Below are 20,276 nucleotides of genomic sequence, written 5' to 3'. Positions count from 1 at the left end.
TCATATTGAATATTGATCCATTTAGCTTGTATATCACCAGTTTTGTCATCCACTTCAGATATGTGTATTCTTTTTGGGTGATCTGCAACTAAATTAATTTCCACCTTCACTTTGGCACAACTAGGTCTTGTCTTATTTACAGTAGCTAGATCCACTGTAAGGGGTTTACCAACCGCTGATGCTATGGAAAATGCGGCTTCTTTTGCAAGGAAATTGGGAGGCAGTTATTGGAAGCTAATCCAGGCCACAACAATGGATGTCTCTTCTCTAGGTTTGAACCAAGGGTTCCAAATCAAGGGTCTCATCTGACAGTACCTGGCATGTACCTTAATGTAATAGGCATGTATAGATAAAATTCTGACATAGTCCTTAAAAGATGATAACCTCATCAATATATGCCTATCTTCAATTAGCTCTATGGTACACCTTCCTTTAATTGAACATTGTTCTGGAATAGCAGTTCTTAGTTCCTTTATGTCAATAATATCATAGGAGAATTTACCCGGAACAACATATTGTAAATCTTCCTGTAAAATCAGTTGTTTAACTTCTGATAATTTTCGTTGTACATGTGGTTCTCCATCTATGTAAGTAACAAGCTTAATCGAAATCTGTTTAAAATTAGGCATGGTAGGTTTAAACAAAGCAACATAGTTCAATGGTGTAGGCAAATTGGTATGGTTAAGGATGTTTAGTATTAAGGAATCTGGTGTAGGCTCATTGATAAGGTTAGTATTACTGAAGTTCTGAGTTGAAGTTGGTGGTATATCTAAGGTTGTAAAGTTTTGTTTTCGTGGCTCAGTAGTGGGTGTCTTAGAGGGTATGGGTGGCGCAACCCCTGGAGGGGGCTGCCCACCGGCCATATTGGCCATCGGTGGCCGGTAAGTGATAGTTTTAGGTTTGTCTAGGGTTTATTTTAATGAGAGAGAAGAGAGCGAATTTTTGTAGGTTTGTTCACCTTTGTGTTAACTCACACTCATAAAGGATGTACAAGTGCACAAATGCGATGCCATAGGCTTGCGCCTCAAGTATTTCTCCGCTAATGTAAACACACTTTGTTCGAAATCAATTAGGACTTGCAGGTTGTATTGTAGGATTTTGGTTAAGGTAGGGTAAACTTGGCTAAGAGTGACTCAAAAACTCCCTAAGCATTACAATTTTCATCTATCAAAACACACTTCCTTCAACCTATTCACCTATTTCATTATCTTTTCATGTCACCAACTAGTATTTCCTTTATTCGCAACTTTTACTCTTTGCTCTTTGTTTTTGTTTTTTGTTTTTGTTTTGTTTTATGTCACTATCAAGAAAACCTCTTTTTCTTGCCTTTTCACCTCTTAAGCGATTTCCACATCACAAATTACCAACCACCACCCCAAACTTAGGCTTTTAGCCGATGTTTGCATTTTCGAATCACTTAGGGAGGTAGGGTGCCAAAAGATAGGTCTGTAAGAACAAAAAGAGTAAGGCTTGTAATATGGGTGTCAAACAAAAGGTTCAAGGCTCAAAGGGGGTTGACTAGGGAAAACATGCAAAGGGTAGGAAATTTAAGGCCTAGAAACGGTCCAAGGAAAGCCTAATATCCTATTTCAAACCAAATGTTGTTTTAGATTTTGCCTTGAAACACTTTCTGGGCAGGTTTAGATCACAATCATGCACAAGACTTGAATAACAACACCTCACAGCACATGGCACATAGATCACTTCACTATTTTCTAATTAACTTCCCAACCTAATACTTCAAGCCAACAATCATTCACAATTCAGTGTCTAATGAGCACAATGTCACCAAATGAGCCATGCAAGTTAAATCATTTACCACATATGCACAACTAAAACATTTTGGAGAGGTATATTTTCAAAAGATAACACAATTACATGCCATAAACTACTTAAACCATCACCATATAATTAAAAACACTTTGTTATACTTCTACAAACACAACAAACTCAACACTGCCTAGACATTCCAGGTTCAACGTAAAATAAAAGCTCTCGGGAAAGAACACTGGCAAAGAAAACCCAAGAGGGCCAACAACATCCACACCACCAACACCTCAAACCATGAGCTACCCCACCCCCAACAATATAAACATGCAGTGTCCCTAGTGTATCAAATGTAAAACAAGAGGTGAGTAGCTCTTTTGGGACGCTTCAAGCGTCCCTCTGAGTCGAGTCTGGGTGAGTAACGTCAGACTCCGTGCATGAAGTGGGAGTCTGATCAGCATGAAGGTTCTCCAAAGGTGGAGTATCATTAGGGTCACCTCTTAACGGCTCCTCGTGTCTTAGGATCGACTGACGGTGGAGGAGGAATATCAACTGGTGGAGCGGTGGAAGTACTAGCTCCGTCGGCCCTTGAGGGTGGTGGCACTAGATCAACACTCGTGCTGTCAATGACATGCTGATTCTCAAGGGACCGGTGCATTTCCACAATAGTCTTTATATCGGCCTCATCAACTCCCGCTGCGAATGCCTCGCGACGGGCTCTTTCTTATGTCTCACTAGCCAGGTCACCCTCACTCTCAACCTCAGGTACTTCCTCACTCTCCTCCCCCTCATTTTCTTCTTCCTCATTCTCTTTTTCTTCTTCTTTCTCATTTTCTTCTTTCCCCTCAGTCAACTCATCATCCAGCGGTTTGGTGGGCTCAGTAGAGAATAGGCTCGGGTCCAATGGTAGAATAGGTGCACTAGGCTCCATTTCAGGGATTTTTAGCCCCTGAATATCTGCCTTGACCTGTGCCAAGTCTGCTTGAATGGATGGGAGACCATTATTGCCTTGCTCATACATAGCTCTCATCCGGATGTCTGTCTCTCTCCATTCCTGTTCGCACTCTTTTTTGCGCTCCTCCGCAGTAGGCTGTCTAATGGGCGGTTGAGGTCGATGTGCTGGTGTGACAGCCTGCCTGGATTCACTATGGCTCGACGAACTAGACGAACTCTCCTCATCAGACGAGGAGGAACTTTCGGATGGTGAGGCTGGCCTGCTAGGTGCGACTGGCTTCTTTGTAGCCCTGGTGTCTTTGATTTGATCTTCGTTGCGCAACCGTGAGGTTACTTTGCCTGCACCATGACCTTTTCCTTTGCCTGCAACCTTGGGTGAAGCCTTTTTTGCTTGTCGTGGGTTACCCATACCTATGGAAGGCAAAGTTAGATATGATACACGAGAAGCTTTTCAATTATACACTTTATTGGTTCAAGTTGAGGACTTCAATTAGCTCATGCACCGTAACACAGTCGACGGACCGTCGATGGTGTTACGGGCCGTATCTCCAACCGTAACTCAATTTGTTCATTTCTAACACAGGAAACGTAACACATTCGACGGACTGTCATACTCATTATGGTCCGTAACATTGAACCGTAACGTGACCCAAATTTCCAGAAAGTTTTCTGGAAATCATAGGTGTTACGGTACGATGTTACGGACCGTCACACGTGTTACGGTCCGTAACACCTGACCATAACGTCACCCAAATTTCCAGAAAGTTTTCATGGAAATCATCTATGTTACGATGTGGTGTTACGGTCCGTCAATCGTGGTACGGTCCGTAACACCTCACCGTAGCATCACCGAAATTTCCAGAAAGTTTTCATGGAAATCATCGATGTTACGATGGATGTTACGGTCCGTAACACACGTTACTACCCGGAACACTGTACGATGGGCAATCAGTTAACATATGCATTACTTGGCCAAATTTTCTCGTTTTAGCACGAGGCCAAGATTTTTGACTTTATGCTCCTTGGGTATGGTGTAAAACACCATTTTATCCCCTCACATACCTCGGGTTACTCAGACTTCACCCGATTTTACCAAAGTTTTCATTGGAACCTTTTATTGAAAGTTGGTGGGCAAACCAATTTAATAATTTCACGAATGAAACTTTCAATCGGAATGCCTTCCGACTCAATGGGAGACAATATGCTTGTGCCCACGAGTGTCTCAAACAGCAAACATACCAATCCCAACCCCCAACCATTGTTAAATCCCGCGCAATTATTCAATGGGGATTCAAACTCATTCAATACATTCAACACATTGATTTAGAAGGCATTGCATACGAATTTACTCATGAAAGATCATAGCAATCTTGTCGATAGATAAAAGAAGAAAGAGAGTCAAAACATGGTTATACCTGATCGTTGGCGATGCTTGGATGAAAATTGAAATTAAAGCAGGGATTTTGACAAGAAAACAGCAACTATGGTGCAAGAAATATGAGGGAGAGTGGGAGATGAAGAGAGGGGAAGATGAAGAGAAGAAGAGGGAAGTTATGAGGGAGAGGGGGTTAAAATTTTGAAATGGTAACCGTCGGGTGATGTATTTAAACATGCCCGACCGTTACGTTCCATGTTACGGACCAAAACATGATATACGAGACGTAACTCGTGTTAAGGTCAACCAAACAACCCCGTTTTCATTTTTCATTAAATGACATGGCACTACAGCCGAGTTACGGTCCGTCTTACCTGGCGTAACGGGTGCAAAATTTCTAATGAGTGCCCAGATTTTTTTCAAAGTTAAGATCATGTGTTACGGTCCGTAACATGGGCGACGGTCCGTAACTCAGACCGTAACACTTTTCCTCCATCCTTTAGTGATTTCTGGATTTTCTTTTCGCTTGTTACGCTCCATGATACGAACCGTAACATGAGTTACGGGCCGTAACGTGGAGCGTCTCGTCTGTGAAAACTCAGCAGTTATTTTGTTTTGGCCTCTTCAGTTCTCAGAATCCTACCACATTAACAACATCAAAAACACAAAAGAAAACAAAGGAAATAAAAAATTTAAACTACTTACAAAGCGGTAAATATGGGTTGCCTCCCACACAGCGCTTGGTTTAACATCACAGCTCGACGTGATACCTCAATTTTGAGTTCAGGAACCGTATTTCAAATGATACCTATCAACCACCTTACCATCATTAATACACCAATGGTAATGCTTCACTCTTTGTGCATTCACTTTAAAAGTCCGAGTGTCATCCTTGGATTTCACCTCAATGACACTTTCATTTGGGGAAACATTTGCGATTTCAAAAGGGCCAGACCACCGAGATTTTAGCTTGCCCAGAAAGAACTTTAGGCGCGAATTGTACAACAAGACCAAGTCCTTTGGCTGAAAATCCCTTTTGAGGATCTTCGAGTCATGATAGTATTTCATCTTTTCCTTGTAGAGTGTTGCACTTTCATAGGCATTGTACCTAAATTCAACCATCTCGTTGATTTGAAACAACCTCAGCTTTGTTGCTTCATGCCAATCCATGTTCAACCTTTTCAATGCCCAAAGGTCCTTATGCTAAAGTTCAATAGGCAAATGACATGCCTTCCCAAATACAAACTTATACAGTGAAGTCCCAATAGGAGCTTTGAATGCCGTGCAATATGCCCATAGAGCATCATCCAACTTTTGGACCAGTCAATGCGATTCACATTGATCGTCTTTGCCAAGATGCTTTTTATCTCTCTGTTATAGACCTCAACCTGACCACTCGTCTGAGGATGATATGGAATGGCAACCCTGTGATGCACGCCATATTTTTCAAGAAGGTCAGCAAATGGTTTGTTACAGAAATGAGAACCACCATCACTAATAATAGCTCTAGAAGTGCCAAATCTAGTAAAGATGTTCTTTTTTAGAAAGGCATTGACTCTCCTACCATCATTGTTAGGCAAGGCCACCGCCTCCACCCACTTGGAGACATAATCCACCGCAACAAGAATATGTTTCAGGCCATATGAGCTCACAAAGGGCCCCATAAAATCAATGCCCCACACATCAAAGAGCTCCACCTCAAGTACAAAATTCATCGGTGTTTCATGCTTCCGACCTATTGTGCCCTGGCGTTGGCATTTATCACAAGATCGTGCCAACATATTCGCATCACGATAGATGACTGGCCAATAGTAGCCACACTTTAGCACTTTGGCTGCAGTTCTATTTCCACTGTGATGCCCACCAACCGGAGAATCATGACAAGCCTTCAAAATATCCATCACCTCAGATTCAGCCATACATCTTCTAATCATATTGTCTGCACAAGTCCTGAATAAGTAAGGCTCATCCCAATAATACTGTCGGCAATCTCTCAAGAATTTCTTCTTTTGATATGCCTTCAAATCTTCAGGAACAATGCCAGTTACCAAATAATTGGCAATATCGGCATACCATGGTGCCACATCATTGGAGATTGCCAAGACTCTTTCATCCGGGAAAGTGTCATCAATATCCAACACATCATTCGGTCTCTCTAGTGCTTTAAGTCTGGAGAGATGGTCAGCTACTTGATTTTCTGACCCTTTTCAGTCTTTGACTTCGAAGTCAAATTCTTGTAGCAACAACACCCATCTTATCAACCGAGGCTTAGCATCCTTTTTAGCCATTAAGTACCTCAAGGCAGCATGGTCAGTGTAAACCACTACCTTGACACCCAATAAACAAGCCCGGAACTTTTCAAAGGCATAAACAATAGCAATTAGTTCCTGCTCAGTTACGGTATAGTTCAGTTGAGCTCCATTTAGCGTTTTGCTGGCATAATAAATTGGGTGCAATATTTTGTTGAGTCGCTGACCCAGCACAACACCAATTGCAAGACCACTGGCATCACACATTAATTCAAAGGGCAACGACCAATCCGAGGACACAACAATAGGGGCTGAGGTTAATTTTAACTTCAACTCGTCAAAAACCTTTACGCACTTCTCATCAAAATTGAATGTGGACTCCTTTTCCAAGAGTTTGCACATTGGATTTGCAATTTTGGAGAAGTCTTTGATAAATCTTCTATAGAATCCGGCGTGCCCCAGGAAACTCCGAACCCCTTTTACTGAGATGGGTGGAGGGAGTTTTGAAATCACATCGATTTTGGCTTGGTCAACCTCAATCCCTCTTTCGGAAATCTTATGGCTAAGGAAAATTCCCTCTTTTACCATAAAATGACACTTTTCCCAGTTGAGAACGAGGTTTGTCTCCTCACACCTTTGCAGCACCCGATCAAGATGGTCTAAACATTCATCGAATGAATCTCCCACCACGGAGAAGTCATCCATGAAGACTTTAAGAAAGTTTTCAACCATGTCAGAGAATATCGACATCATGCATCATTGGAAAGTAGCTGGGGCATTACAAAGACCAAATGACATTTGGCTGAAAGCGAATGTCCCATAGGGACAAGTGAAAGTAGTCTTTTCTTGGTCTTCCAATGCAATACTGATTTGGTTGTACCCTGAGTACCATCCAAGAAACAATAATAATACCTTCCAGCTAGCTGATCAAGCATTTGATCAATAAAAGGCATAGGGAAGTGATCCTTGCAAGATGCAGTGTTCAGCTTCCGGTAGTCCATACACACTCTCCAACCGGTGACAGTTCTTGTTGGAATCAACTCATTTTTAGAGTTAGGGAAAACAGTGATGCTCCCTTTCTTTGGAACACACTGGACTGGACTTACCCATGTACTGTTGACAATCGGGTAAACCACCCCAGCATCTAGCCACTTAATAATCTCTTTCTTCACCACCTCTTGCATCGGTGGATTTAATCTTCTCTGATGCTCAACACTTGGTGAACTTTCCTCCTCCAACTGAATTCGGTGCTCATAAATTCCGGAGGGAATCCCCCGGATGTCTGCAATAGTCCAACCCAAAGCTCTTAAATGCTTCCTCAAGACTGTGATGAGTTGCTTGAGTTCCAACTTCGGTGGCTCAATAATTGATGGTTTTGCTGGAGGAGTTGTTCGTTTCTCTAAATCAAGAGACAATTTCTTGGGCTCATAAGAGTAAGACCCCAGACCGGTGAGTGAATTCACTGTCTCAGTATATCCCTCCATTTGTTCTGCATCAAAATTCACCAAGCATTCTTCCTCCATTTTGAATTCTACCGCTTCATCCACCACATCAATAGAATTAATGACTGAAATACTTTGATAAAGACTAGGTAATTTCATTCCTGTGCTGGCGTGAAAAGTCACCTCCTCATCGTTCACCCGGAACTTGATCTCATTCTTCTCGGAATCCATAAGAGCCCTCCCTGTCGCAAGGAAAGGTCTCCCCAGAATAATAGAAATTTCTTGATCAATAGCAAAGTCAAGAATTACGAAATCTGCCGGCAGTAGGAATTCCCCGATTTGAACAAGCACATCATCAACTACCCCCACTGGCCTTTTTATCGATCTGTCAGCCATCTGCAACCTCATGGTAGTTGGCCTTGGCATCCCTAATCCTGATCTGTTGAAAATTTCAAGGGGCATAAGATTTATGTTAGCCCCGTTATCACATAAAGCCTTGGCAAAATCCTGCTGCCCTATGGTGCATGGAATTGTGAATTCTCCAAGATCTTCCCTTTTTTGCACTGTTGTCTTGGAAAGAATTGCACTAACGCGATGAGTGATACCCACAGTGTCGTGTTTCAATGGCTTCTTCTTCTTTGTTAAGAGATCCTTCAAATATTTAGCAAGCCCAGGCATTTCTTGGACAGCGTCCATGAAAGGAATGTTCATTGTCACTGCTTGAGTTGATCATAAAATTGTAAGCACTTGTCATCTTCTGTTTTCCTCACTAGCTTTTAAGGAAAAGGCGGTGAAGATTTGAACAATTGGCTCAAAGGGCGTAGAGCGCCAGAAAGTTTTGCCTTCCCCTTTTCCTGTTTTTCTCCGTGTGCCTTGAGATTATCAAGATTCTGCTCCTCTTCAGCTATAATAGGGACTTCCTCCTCTGTTTCTTCCTCCACAATATCATCAGACACATCAGGTTGTGCCTCTTCTTCAACAATTGGCTCGAGATCAACCACCTTTTTATCAGCACCTTGAAGTATTTTTCCACTTCTGGTGCTAATAGCAGCTACATGCTCCACAGAGTTTACCCCACTACCTTTTGGATTTGGAACTGTATCACTTGGTAGTTGTCCACGTTGAGGAGTATGCACTTCTCTGGAGAGGTCTCTGAATTGCGATTCAAGCTTCTGAATGGAAACTGAATGAGATAGTTGAACCTGAGACATTCCCTTAATTGTGCTCTCAGTTCTGTCCCGATTCATTAGCATTTTCTACATCATACTTTTTAGCTCCGCAGAATCATTAGGTGCATTACTTGCAGAGTTGCTAGCTGAATTATCTCTCCACTGTTGGGAATTTGATGCTTGCCCCCTTGGTGGAATGTAGGGGTTCGAGCTCTTGTTACAATAATTATTGTTATTGTAATTCCATTGATTTGGATTGCCCTGATCATTTCTGCTATAATTGTTCCTTTGAAATTGTTGTTGAGGCTTTTGCCATGGGTGATGACCCAGACCTTGATAATTTTGCCTTTGATAACCCCCTTGCGAGTTGTTGACATAATTAGCATCTTCATACTGTTGTTGCCCATCTTGGTACATCCCCTCAGGGACTTGATACATTCCCTGTGGATGAGGTGGTAACTCCTCAACAACATTTACCCCCTGTGCATCCTTTTCTGCCAACTTCTTTGATAATAAATCCACCGTGGTTTGCAATTAGCAAAGGCATGATCTCTCTCATGGTTTTCTTTTGCAACGGCAGCTAGTGATGGACTACCATAAGAGAGAATCTCACTATCAGTTGAATGCCAATCTTGATTGTAGGTGGTGAGTTTATCTAGCAAACGGGTATTGACGATAAATGACTTGTCCATGAAGCATCTTCCTGCGGCAGTATTGACAGCAATCTAATTCATTGTATCTAAGCCCTTGTAGAATTTCTCCGTGAGGATAGCATCTAGAAACTCGTGAGTTGGAGATTGAGCTAGATAGTATTTGAACCGCTCCCATGCCGAATATAATTGTTCCCCCGAGAGCTGCTTGAACTCAAAGATCTTATCTCGAAGTTCAGCCTTTTTGCTCGGTGGAAACCATTTCTTCAAAAAGGTATTTGCTAGCTCGCTCCAGGTATGAATAGAGTTGCTGGGAAGCTTTTCATACCATTCCCTTGCTTGGCTAGCCAAGGAATATTTGAAGACCCGTAACTGAAGTGCATCAACAGAAACAACACCTTGGGATTGTTGAGCACACACATGCAGAAAGTTCTTCAAATGTCGGAGTGGACAATCCTCCAAAGAATTTCGGAAATAACCTTCAAGTTTCAGCAACTGGTGGATAGAACTATCAATTTTAAAAGTAGCATTTCCAGTCCTAGGAAGGACCACAGCAGAAGCATAATCAGCTTCATTGATGAATTCCGCCAATATATTCTCATCTTTGTCCTCTTCTGGTGCAGGAGGGTTCACTTGGAGTCCCCCTTAGTTTTCTTGATTTCGATTCGGTCTTCCAGCCATGTTTACCTGGTTCACCACAACAGCAAACAAAGTGTGATGGAATAGAAAAAAGTTTTACAGAAGAGTACGCACAATCAGTAATTTCAAAACCGTAATCCCCGGCAACGGCGCCGAAATTTGATACGCTCAAATTACACCTATTAATGGCGTAAAGCGGACGTTGTCAAATATAGTAACCCAAACAAGGTTGGGGTCGAATCCCACAGGGAATATGGAGAGAAAAGAATACTAATTGTATGCGATACTAGTCTTTAAAGGCTTTAATCCTATTCCTGATAGTTTGAAATATTTGTTGAATAATGTAATTAAATACTTTGATTTGAAAGAGACTAAGGTTGTGTTCCCCGTTTTGATCAGATATTATGCTTCAGGTTTCAATGTGATATATTTATAATGGTTGTTCTATGAATATGCACTTGATCTCTTAAGGACTTCCTAATGTTTCCCAACAGTTAGGCCGTATTTCCTCTTTATGATTTTTCCAAATATAAAAGAGTTGCAATCGAAGAGCGACCAATAATGCCAATTTAGACTTGTTCTTATCCCTAAGTTAGTCTATTAAACGAGGGTTAACGCCCCGAGTCATTGTTATTCAATCTTACCAATACTAACTCTCTTTCCCAAGAAAAGTTAATATAATGGCTTAGGCTAATGCTTGCAATCATTACCCAACGCTAACGCACAAAGATAAAATAAATACTAACAACCATTATGCATATATCAATAATAGAAACTCATTCACATAATATCCATCATGGGATCCACAACCTTAGAATTAAAATTAGCTACTCATCATTTTGGTTAACAAAGAAAGCTTAAAAGTTAACATAATATACTTACGATGCTAATACAATACGGAATGAAAGTGAAGTTGTTGCTTTAAATGCTCCAACCACTTCAAATATTCAAGACCTAAAGTTAATGCTTCTCAAGAAAAATCAGAATAATGAATTAAAACCCTACTTTAAGTATTTATAGGGCCAAAAATCGCGCCAAGTTTCTGGACAAAAACACCCTTACGCGGCATCATTACGGACCGTAACACAGGTTACAGTCCGTTCTTCGGTTCGTCCTTTGTCAGTGTGATGTCACGACCACTATGCGACGGACCGTAACACAGGTTACGGTCCGTATCTCCCAGCGGATCATGGCCTAAGTCTTAGTGGCCAATGCATTACGCCATGACGTTACGCCCCGTAACCTGAGTTACGGACCGTCCTTCTGGGGCATAACCTGTGACACTACTTAGGCAACTTTCTGGAAATTTTCCTCAGCTTATGGTACAAGTTATGGCCCGTAACATGAGTTACAGACCGTCCTTTATAGCAGCACGTATCCTCTCTGGTACGGATAACGTTACGGACTGTAACTCGAGTTACGGACCGTCCTTTTGCTCCAAGTTGTCCGTTTTTCAGCATTTCTTATCATTTCCGTTCCTTAGTCAACCAACCCTACAAAACACCAAAATAACATAATAAACGATGTAAAATCACTTAAAAACAAGCAACACTTCTAGTGACAAAGGCATAAAATGTGCCTAAATTCACGGCACATCAATGGGTACTCAAGACTTCCCCACTTTCGAGTCAAAAGCAATTCCCGACAATCTTCAAACACACCAACATACAAATTGACTATGGGTACTCAAGACTTCCTCAATTTCAAACTTCTACAACCCAAACAACTCAACAAATCAAGTTTCTATTCAATTTTGGAATTAAAGCTACAGGCTAGATCAATGTTTGGGTGAAGAATCAACATTACCCATATGATTTCACATCCATAGAAGAAAAGGAAAAGAGATGTTGAGAGATTTTCATACCTGATGAGTTGAGAGATGATTGTTGGACCAAGTGTTTATGCAAAATTATGAAACTCCAAGTCCTAGTTCTGATTTAGTGTGTGATGATTTGAGGGAGATCAAAAGAAATTTAAAGAGATGAGAGAAGGGAACAGTTATGGAGTGAAATCATGTCTTTAAATGGGAAAAATCATAACTGTTGAGTGTTTTAATGCAACAGGAAACGTTTTTAAACAAAAAAGTCGCAGGTCGGGTCGGGTAAACTGACCGGCGCCTTTCACTTACCTGCACCACTTGCAAACCGCAGGTACTGACGCAGGCATGACCTACGAAACACAGGTGGTGTCATTTTGCCGCATATGGTGACAGAGATTTCGCCAATTTAAGATTCCCCTTTTGATCAACCTACAAGACGCAGGTGATGATGAAGGCACAACCTGCGAGTAGCCTGTGATGACTATTACGGTTCACTTTTATGCAAGCATAAAAGCTACTAAGAGACTGTGGACTCTATTTGGATTTATTAATTTTTAGAGTCGCAACCTAATTTTTTATGTAAATCTAGAAAATCAAGTTTTAAAGAGTTCGTCAAACAAGAGATAAATTCTTCACTTAACCAGAGTTCGAGGTAAGGATTCTGATGATCCCCCAGGGAAGGTTTTATCAACCCTAGTATTAAAGATCCGTAGAATACGGTTGACCTTCGAGTTCCAAAATAGTGGATTTAAATAATCATTTGCTTAAATAGTTTATTTTCTTGTAAAGGCTAGTCATGGCACAACATAAAAAAACTTGGCAGAAGCTTTTATTTTTTGAAGGAAAAGAGTTGGATTTTCCTTTGGAAAATCATAAAAAAATTAAGGTTAAATATCCCATTTCTAGACCAAAATCCACTTAAGATTTCTCGTAAGTAGAGTTCTACTATTCTTGGTCATAATGGTATATCTCCCTTGTAATGTTTTCTCAAAAATGGTTTTGTTTTATCTTTAAGAATTCCATGCAAGCTTTAAGTTGTCAAAAATAAGAAAGAGCTTTATAATTTATCCACTTTATTTTTTAAGGTCAGCCATATTTCTAATGAGTCAAAACCCTCATATAAACTTTGGTTTCTAAAGAAATCTTCTTTGTTTGAGTTTATAAAGACAACACTTGTTTGAAATATGTCACTTAAATCATTTAAGTTTTGAAAGTCCTTTGGAAAGAACCAAATGTTTGAAAACCAACTTATCTTGAAGAAAGATCAAGTTAAAACTTTATCCCTTTGAAAAAGTCCCACAATCATAAAATCATTTGAAGTAAAAATGGTAAAAATACCATTTTTAGACCTACCTGATTAAGGCTTATAAAAATAACCAAGTAATCCTTTTGTCCTCTCAGGTTTGGTTTTAAAAATTGCATTGGAATCCTAATCATTCTAAATGACGTTATCATCGTTTTGCCTAAGTTTCAACTAAGTTCTACTATAAGGGTTTCATTAACACATGTGCTTTTTACAAAATACATAAAAATACAAGAATGAAATAAAGCGGTGGGTCGATGGGTGTACTAAGCCCATCGGCCTAAATATGCAATTTTCACCTATTGTTGGGCCTTAATCATTTCCAATATTTGCTTCCCGTTCATGTTTGCTTCCCTTTCATTGCATTGTTGCGGGTTTGACTCAATCCAATGAGATGTTGGGCCTCAGTCCCAACCGAGATTTATGCAAAGTTATTCCCCATCACGGGTATGCGAAAGGGGAGGAGAAAAAAAGGGATATAGGGGTTAGTAAGTATCTATAATGAAGAAAAAACTTATATAACTAATCACACTTAAATAAAACAGAGCACATAACACTTAATTGATTTGTTTACACACATGTATAAAAGCTAGCAGTCCTAACAGTGATAACAATCAATTATGGGTAGGCCCAAAAACAGAACAAAAACATTTAGATAAGAAAACAGGCCCATGCAATAACTGAACTTAAAGAAACAGGCCCAGAGAGAGAAAACGGATGCTAATACTCGCAACAGGCCCAAACGAGCTCCGCAGTTGACATATAAAATGCATAACAGACCCAAATGGTCCTTTAGCCCAAAAACAACTCTTAATTATATGATATACAACTGACATACACGAGATATATAGCCCAACTGTATCTAAGCTGACCACAAAATAGGATATACACTATATATACAGGTTTATACATGGTATACATGAAAATATACATAAATATACAGCCTAGTATACACATAATGTCTACAGAGATTGATATACTAAGTACATCTCGAGGTATACCAGTTCAAAACACATTGCAAATTATAAGATAAGTCAAATGTAAGCAAGTTTGGCATATTCCAAGAGAAGGAAAAACTCATAAACATTCTAATACATTTTCAATGAAGGATAATCAACTAAAAAAAACATGATGGACAGTTTGCCAAGTGTGACAACAAGAGACATCTAATTATAATGCCATGGTTTAGAACATGCAATTGGCAAATCAACAGGCCTCCTTAACATATCCAGATCTCAGCATGCCACAAACATACAAAGGGAAAGGGGGGAAATAGGCGTTGAATCAGTGCTCAATGGTGACAGGATGAGGTAACAGAGGGTGGGTGCTAAAAAGCACTCATCCTCTACCTCAAATGCTCACATGAGCATCTTATCTTACCTTTAACTTCTATACAAACACATCTATTCTAACAAATAAACCAGGAAAGGAACAGCAAGGCAAACCACTTGACCACAGTCTTCAAAATAGGGAATCAGAAGAGTTTTTATCTTTTAAATATAAGTGATAACGTCAATGACCTCTTTTGAGGTTTAACCTTGTAACACTAACCTCCCTCGTGGTTTACGATATTACATTTACCCTTCTTATTTTAACTTTTTTTTTGTAACAAATCTTTTAATTAATTTATTATTAAAATAAAAAAAATACAATCTAACTAATTTGCCCTTTCTAATATTTTTTTGTTTATTTAATTTTATATACGATGAAATTGAAAGCCAAAGCCTTCTGAAATTGATTAACATATTTAACGGGGAAAATAATAGCTTCTCCTCCATATCTACATGCATAAAAACAATAAGGGCACCAATGTTTTGTCACGACGCATTTCACAGATCATGATGGCACCTACACTATCCCCTCGGCAGGCGAAACATTCTCAAATCATTTACTCTTTTTAAGAACACCAAGTGCTAAAATAAGTTTATTGAAAACACTGAATAATAGTTTAAGTAATATAAATAAATGCAGAAGTATAACTCAAACCTTAAGATTCAAAATGGATTACAAGTGAAAATATGAAATACAACTCAATATTGAAATAAAACTGTCTGTAGAACAGAAGTAGACAGTTGTATAAGAGAAGACTCAGGGCCATGGATACAGGTAGTAGCTCGCCCAAGATCTCCGATAGTAGCCTCGGACAGTGCGAGACCTCAAACATCAACTTGGAACACTCTACACTCCATAAGAAGTGTAGCAAGAGTAGTATCAGTACAAACACTATGTACTGGTTGTGCAGTGTAAGAGTAGTATCAGTACAAACACTATGTACTGGTAGGTATCATAGCCGACAACAATTAGTTCACATATACAAAGAAAACAATCAAGAAGTGGACATGTAAGCAATCAAGGACAATCACTAAACATATTCAAGTAAGACTCACAATAATAGGAACCACAATAGATCTCAATAGCCTACAGTCATAACCTAGGTGAAAGTCTCTAATTCTCGTATCCATCAAGTTTCTAAGTAAGTACTTAGCAAGCATACAACAACTCAAATGAACCATTAACCAATGAATTAATGCGAAACGTACCATGAATGATATAAATGCAATGCAATGAAATGGCCAATACCTCAAACCTGTACACACATGCTAAGGACGGAAATCTCGACGTCTCAATAGTCATGACCCATGGGGGACCCGCAAAGTCCATGTACACCCTCGTCCCTGCAAGAAACCTCGAGCAGCGAGTACAACACAACACATCCCGGCAAAAAACCTCGAGCAGCCTGTACAACACACGTCGTCCCGACAAGAAACCTCGGGCATGAATTCTCATCTCCCTTTTTCGCAATCTGGCAAAGACCTCGGATGTTACATGTTCTCACTTATCATCATCAGTACCAAGTCACAATTCAATATCAATATAACATATGGAATGAGGATTATGCCATGCATGATATCATCATCAATAGTTAGTCATAATCGAGACATTATTCATGTCTTATCATAAGTACACGTCACAATTCAAGCCTAGTTTCATTATTCTTCTTTTTTCCAATGATTAGTGACATAGCAAGAGAGAGATGAAATGCAACACAATTAGAACATATCAAATAGGGCGACAAGCCTAACAAAACAACAACAGAACCAAGCTAATCGAAATTTACCTCCACACCACACCCCAAGGCCTAATATGCTTTCCCCGTCAATATCTCCTAAGTATGCTTCACTAATTGGAGTCTAACCGAAAGGTAAACCGTAACCTACCTCAATGTCGAGCAGGTGCCATGAATTATTCAACGAGAGCCTTGCCCTTTCGAAGAGCTTCCGAACGTTCGAAGTCTATTCAACAATGTAAGCTACATTAGAAACAGAGATTAACAATACCTATATTGCTACAACACGATTCGAATAGAAAGTAACCTCTTAAAGAGAACCCGGGCCCACAAGGGCAAAATAAGGATTTTGAGTAGAAATTGGTTACCCAACGCTCAAGAGGCCTAATACCATTCCCTGATTATTAATTAAACACAATTAATCATCAATTTCATCCTTTAATTAAAAAAACCCCAAATTAGAAAGAAACCCTAGCTTTTCTATAGTCAAAATCCATAATCTAGTTATCCCAAGTATTTCATGACTAGATTAACAAGATTTTCCAATCAAAACTCATTTTCATAGCATAAGATTCATGAAGTCAATACTTAGAGTCTACAACCTTTCTTTCCAACTAACCCTCTTAATCCCACCATAGATTCTCACATTAGACCATATATAAACATAAATTAAGTTGAAAGAGATAAGGTGAAAGAGATTTACCCAATGAAGATTCAAGCCAAAAACTCCTCAAATCGCCCAACCATCGCTCTAGGTTTTAATTTTGGAAGAAAAGGGTTCGGAATAGTGAATATGATGGTTTCTAATTCAGCGATTTTCGCTTAGGTGGAGCTCCGTCTGCCTATGCGATCCTGCCTCGGCGGATACTTGTCTGCTAAGGCGGAACTCATTAATGACTCAGCACTTGCGCTGATGCAAAGAAAGACTGCATGTGCGGCACCGCGCCTGCGGAAGAGACCTCGCAGATGCCGGGAAAACCCGACTCAACAGGGACTCGCATCTGCAGACCAGGCCTAGCTTGGGCGGTCCCACATACGCGGCTAAACCATCGCAGAAGCGACACATAAGAAAACCAAAAATAATTGGTTTTACAAAGTTCACCCAAAATCCTGACATCCATCCGAGACCTTCCGGATACAAACTGAATATGTAAACACATGAAAAATGCGTTACAAACATAACCGCGCCCTCGAAATTCCCAACGGAGGTCGTCTTGACTCGATCACCCCCAAAAGCCCAAAACAAGTTTCTAAACAAAGGACCAAAATACCTCTGAGTGCCTTGGGAACCGAACCAATCATCCTACCAAGTTATAGACGACTCTCCGGACCTAATGGAAAGCGAAAATCCCAAAAGGGTATGTTTACCCAAAAGTCAACTATTGGCCAAAGGTTTCACATATTCAACTTAGAACTTCTAATTTCCTCAAAAATCAAAGAAGGCTCTAACGAGGCTAGGGGAAGAGTCAACAAGGGTAAAAAGGTAAAATGCCTAAACGACCAAATGGGTCGTTACGTGTTTGTTGTAAATTTACTAGTCCATTATCAACTCCTATTTAATCCTTAGAAATAAAAAGCCTCCTAAACCTAATTAAAGAGTTATTTATTAACATTAGGTTTCTTGCAAATAAAATGCGTCTCAAAAAATTGGAATATCCCAAGTCCCTAACATAGCCACTTCAACAAAATTGACCATGTAATCTAGTTTTCGGTTAAGTATAAATGGAGTGAACTCCTTGGCAAGCATTGGCATTCGTTTTCCCCAATAATCTAGGCAGCAGCCGCAAACGGAAAGAAAAATATTTTACCCCTCAATCTTTTCTGTATATTTGGGCATGGTAGAGAAGATATTAATAATTTTTACTGATTTATGCTTTGAATTCAATCTCCTTGTTTATAAATTAAATGAATAAAAAAATTTAAATGGGTAAATTAGGTAGATTATAATTTTTTATTTTAATAATAAATATAATAAAAGATTTGTCACAAAAAATTTAAATAAGGGAGTTAGGCGTGATAGCATAAACTACACGGTAAGATTGTGGTATGAGGCCAAACTGAAGGAAGTTCTCTAAAATTATTTCAAAATATAAAATAGAAGTTAAAAGAAAGTCGTGCTGAGAACAAAAATACGTTTAGGGGCGAAGTATTATATGTGGAGAAAACAAAATGTAATAATAAACAACATAAAACATTTACTACTTGAAAAAGTTCATTCCTTAAGATATTCATTGTTAAGAAAAAACATAGTAAATGAACTTTATTTGGATCTTATTTTATTGAAGTTTCTATTTAAAGACTCAACCAATTAGATGGCAAAGTCAAAGAACTAGTTGCATTCATTTCAAGCACAACTTCTGGATCTTCAGAACCAGTCGCAGATTGTTGCTCAACAATTTCCTTAATCAAATAATCTTCAAATTTCTCGATCTCTTGGTTTAATTTCTCAAAATTTTCCAAGTCAGTCATCTTAAAATCCTCTGACTGATCGATATCTTTTCCTTTGTTCTGACGTTCTTCTTTCTTCCTTTTCTTCATTATATAGCGGCTTGATGGAGATGCAGTTGGTTGGTTGGCCTCCAAAAATTGGTGGACAACCGATTCAACATCAGGGTTACCAAATAAAAATGGTTGACCTCCAATTGAAAAAATAATTATTGCGATTTCAATTCCACATAAAATAGAAAGCTCATTTGCTTTCTTGCAGAGAGCTTTCTGCATTTTAGATATTTTAGCATGCTCAGCACGTTTATCTTTGATAAACTGCACCTCAACATTTTTTCTAATCGAGAAACTCTTTCTTTCCATGTCTACAACAAGAGGAAATGGAAAAAAAAAATACAATTTCTTGCCCAAAGCGTACAAGAAACTTGAATTATAATGAGCACATGCTCGAGCCAAACGCCAAATTTATAGCAAACTTCTTGGAGAAAATGACAAAAATGATCCCGTATGTTTGAAGGTAAGTTTAAAATAGTCGCTTAAGTATGCATTGATCATGTTTGGTCATTTAAATTTGTCAAAAGTAAACATTGTTAGTCTCCGTTAAATATTTAACTATTTATATTTGTCAGATTTGAAAATACAATGATTTTTTTTTAATCATAAACACAAAAAAGTCAAATCAAATTCTAAAATATGCAACACACAAAAAAAATCACTAAACACTAAAAAGATATGAAAAATAGCAGAAATTACACCTTAAAAGATGCACAGACTTTAGAAATAAAACAAAAATAGCAGAAACTACAAATGTTGTACCTCTAAACGTGAGCTCCCGCTAATCATTTTTCATAGTTCCGTTCAATCTAACAAAAAGAGTTTAGTAAATATTTTATGGAGACTAAAACTATTAGCTTTTGTAAAACTTCAACAACAACAACATACCCTAGTAAGTTCCAACAAGTCGGTGCATTCCTAAGGGACTGTTTTGAACCTACCCTTAAACATAAGGGGCCATTTTTGTCATTTTCTCAATGTTTTTCCATCATGAGTCTTTTCAGTTTTGAAATTTATTCGTTGGCCAGATTCAAGTTTTACAATTTACAAAAATCTCCCTTATAATTGGATAAGATGAATTTACCTCCTCTCATTTATGAATTACTTAGATGTGTAAATTCTTGAATTTAATGTAAAGTTTTTTTTTTTTCACATGAAAAATTATTGAAAGTGCTGAAATCATGCAAAAGTATACAAAATTACTCAAATTTACCCTTATTAATATAAACCACCATACTTAATTCATTATAAATTTATTAAATTTACCTTCTATGTATGCTTTTTAATTTAATAAAAAAAAACGAGAAGCAAAGATAATACTTGTCAACGAAAACCATTTTTAA

At 38.9% G+C, this 20,276-nt stretch overlaps 2 protein-coding genes and 1 non-coding gene across 3 annotated transcripts; 1 reads left to right on the top strand and 2 right to left on the bottom strand.

Annotated features, from left to right (window-relative positions):
* Positions 1 to 2,491: 2,491 nt before the first annotated feature.
* LOC132610247 (nucleoporin NUP159-like) lies at positions 2,492 to 3,130 on the bottom strand. Its single transcript, XM_060324563.1, has one exon. The coding sequence runs from the start codon at positions 3,128 to 3,130 to the stop codon at positions 2,492 to 2,494; it is 639 nt and encodes a 212-aa protein (XP_060180546.1).
* A 6,606-nt stretch (positions 3,131 to 9,736) lies between these two features.
* On the top strand, positions 9,737 to 9,842 carry LOC132619037 (small nucleolar RNA R71). Its single transcript, XR_009574481.1, has one exon. It is a non-coding gene; the product is annotated as a small nucleolar RNA R71 (small nucleolar RNA).
* Positions 9,843 to 18,628: 8,786 nt separating this feature from the next.
* LOC132631993 (agamous-like MADS-box protein AGL29) lies at positions 18,629 to 19,300 on the bottom strand. The gene has a single exon (XM_060347810.1). The coding sequence runs from the start codon at positions 19,240 to 19,242 to the stop codon at positions 18,727 to 18,729; it is 516 nt and encodes a 171-aa protein (XP_060203793.1). The 5' UTR covers positions 19,243 to 19,300; the 3' UTR covers positions 18,629 to 18,726.
* Between the last annotated feature and the right edge of the window lie 976 nt (positions 19,301 to 20,276).

This window comes from Lycium barbarum, chromosome 1 (genome assembly GCF_019175385.1).
Source record: "Lycium barbarum isolate Lr01 chromosome 1, ASM1917538v2, whole genome shotgun sequence".
In the NCBI taxonomy this organism is placed as follows: domain Eukaryota; kingdom Viridiplantae; phylum Streptophyta; class Magnoliopsida; order Solanales; family Solanaceae; genus Lycium; species Lycium barbarum.
Note: the sequence above shows the minus strand (reverse complement) of the source record. Positions and strands in the feature narration are given on the sequence as shown.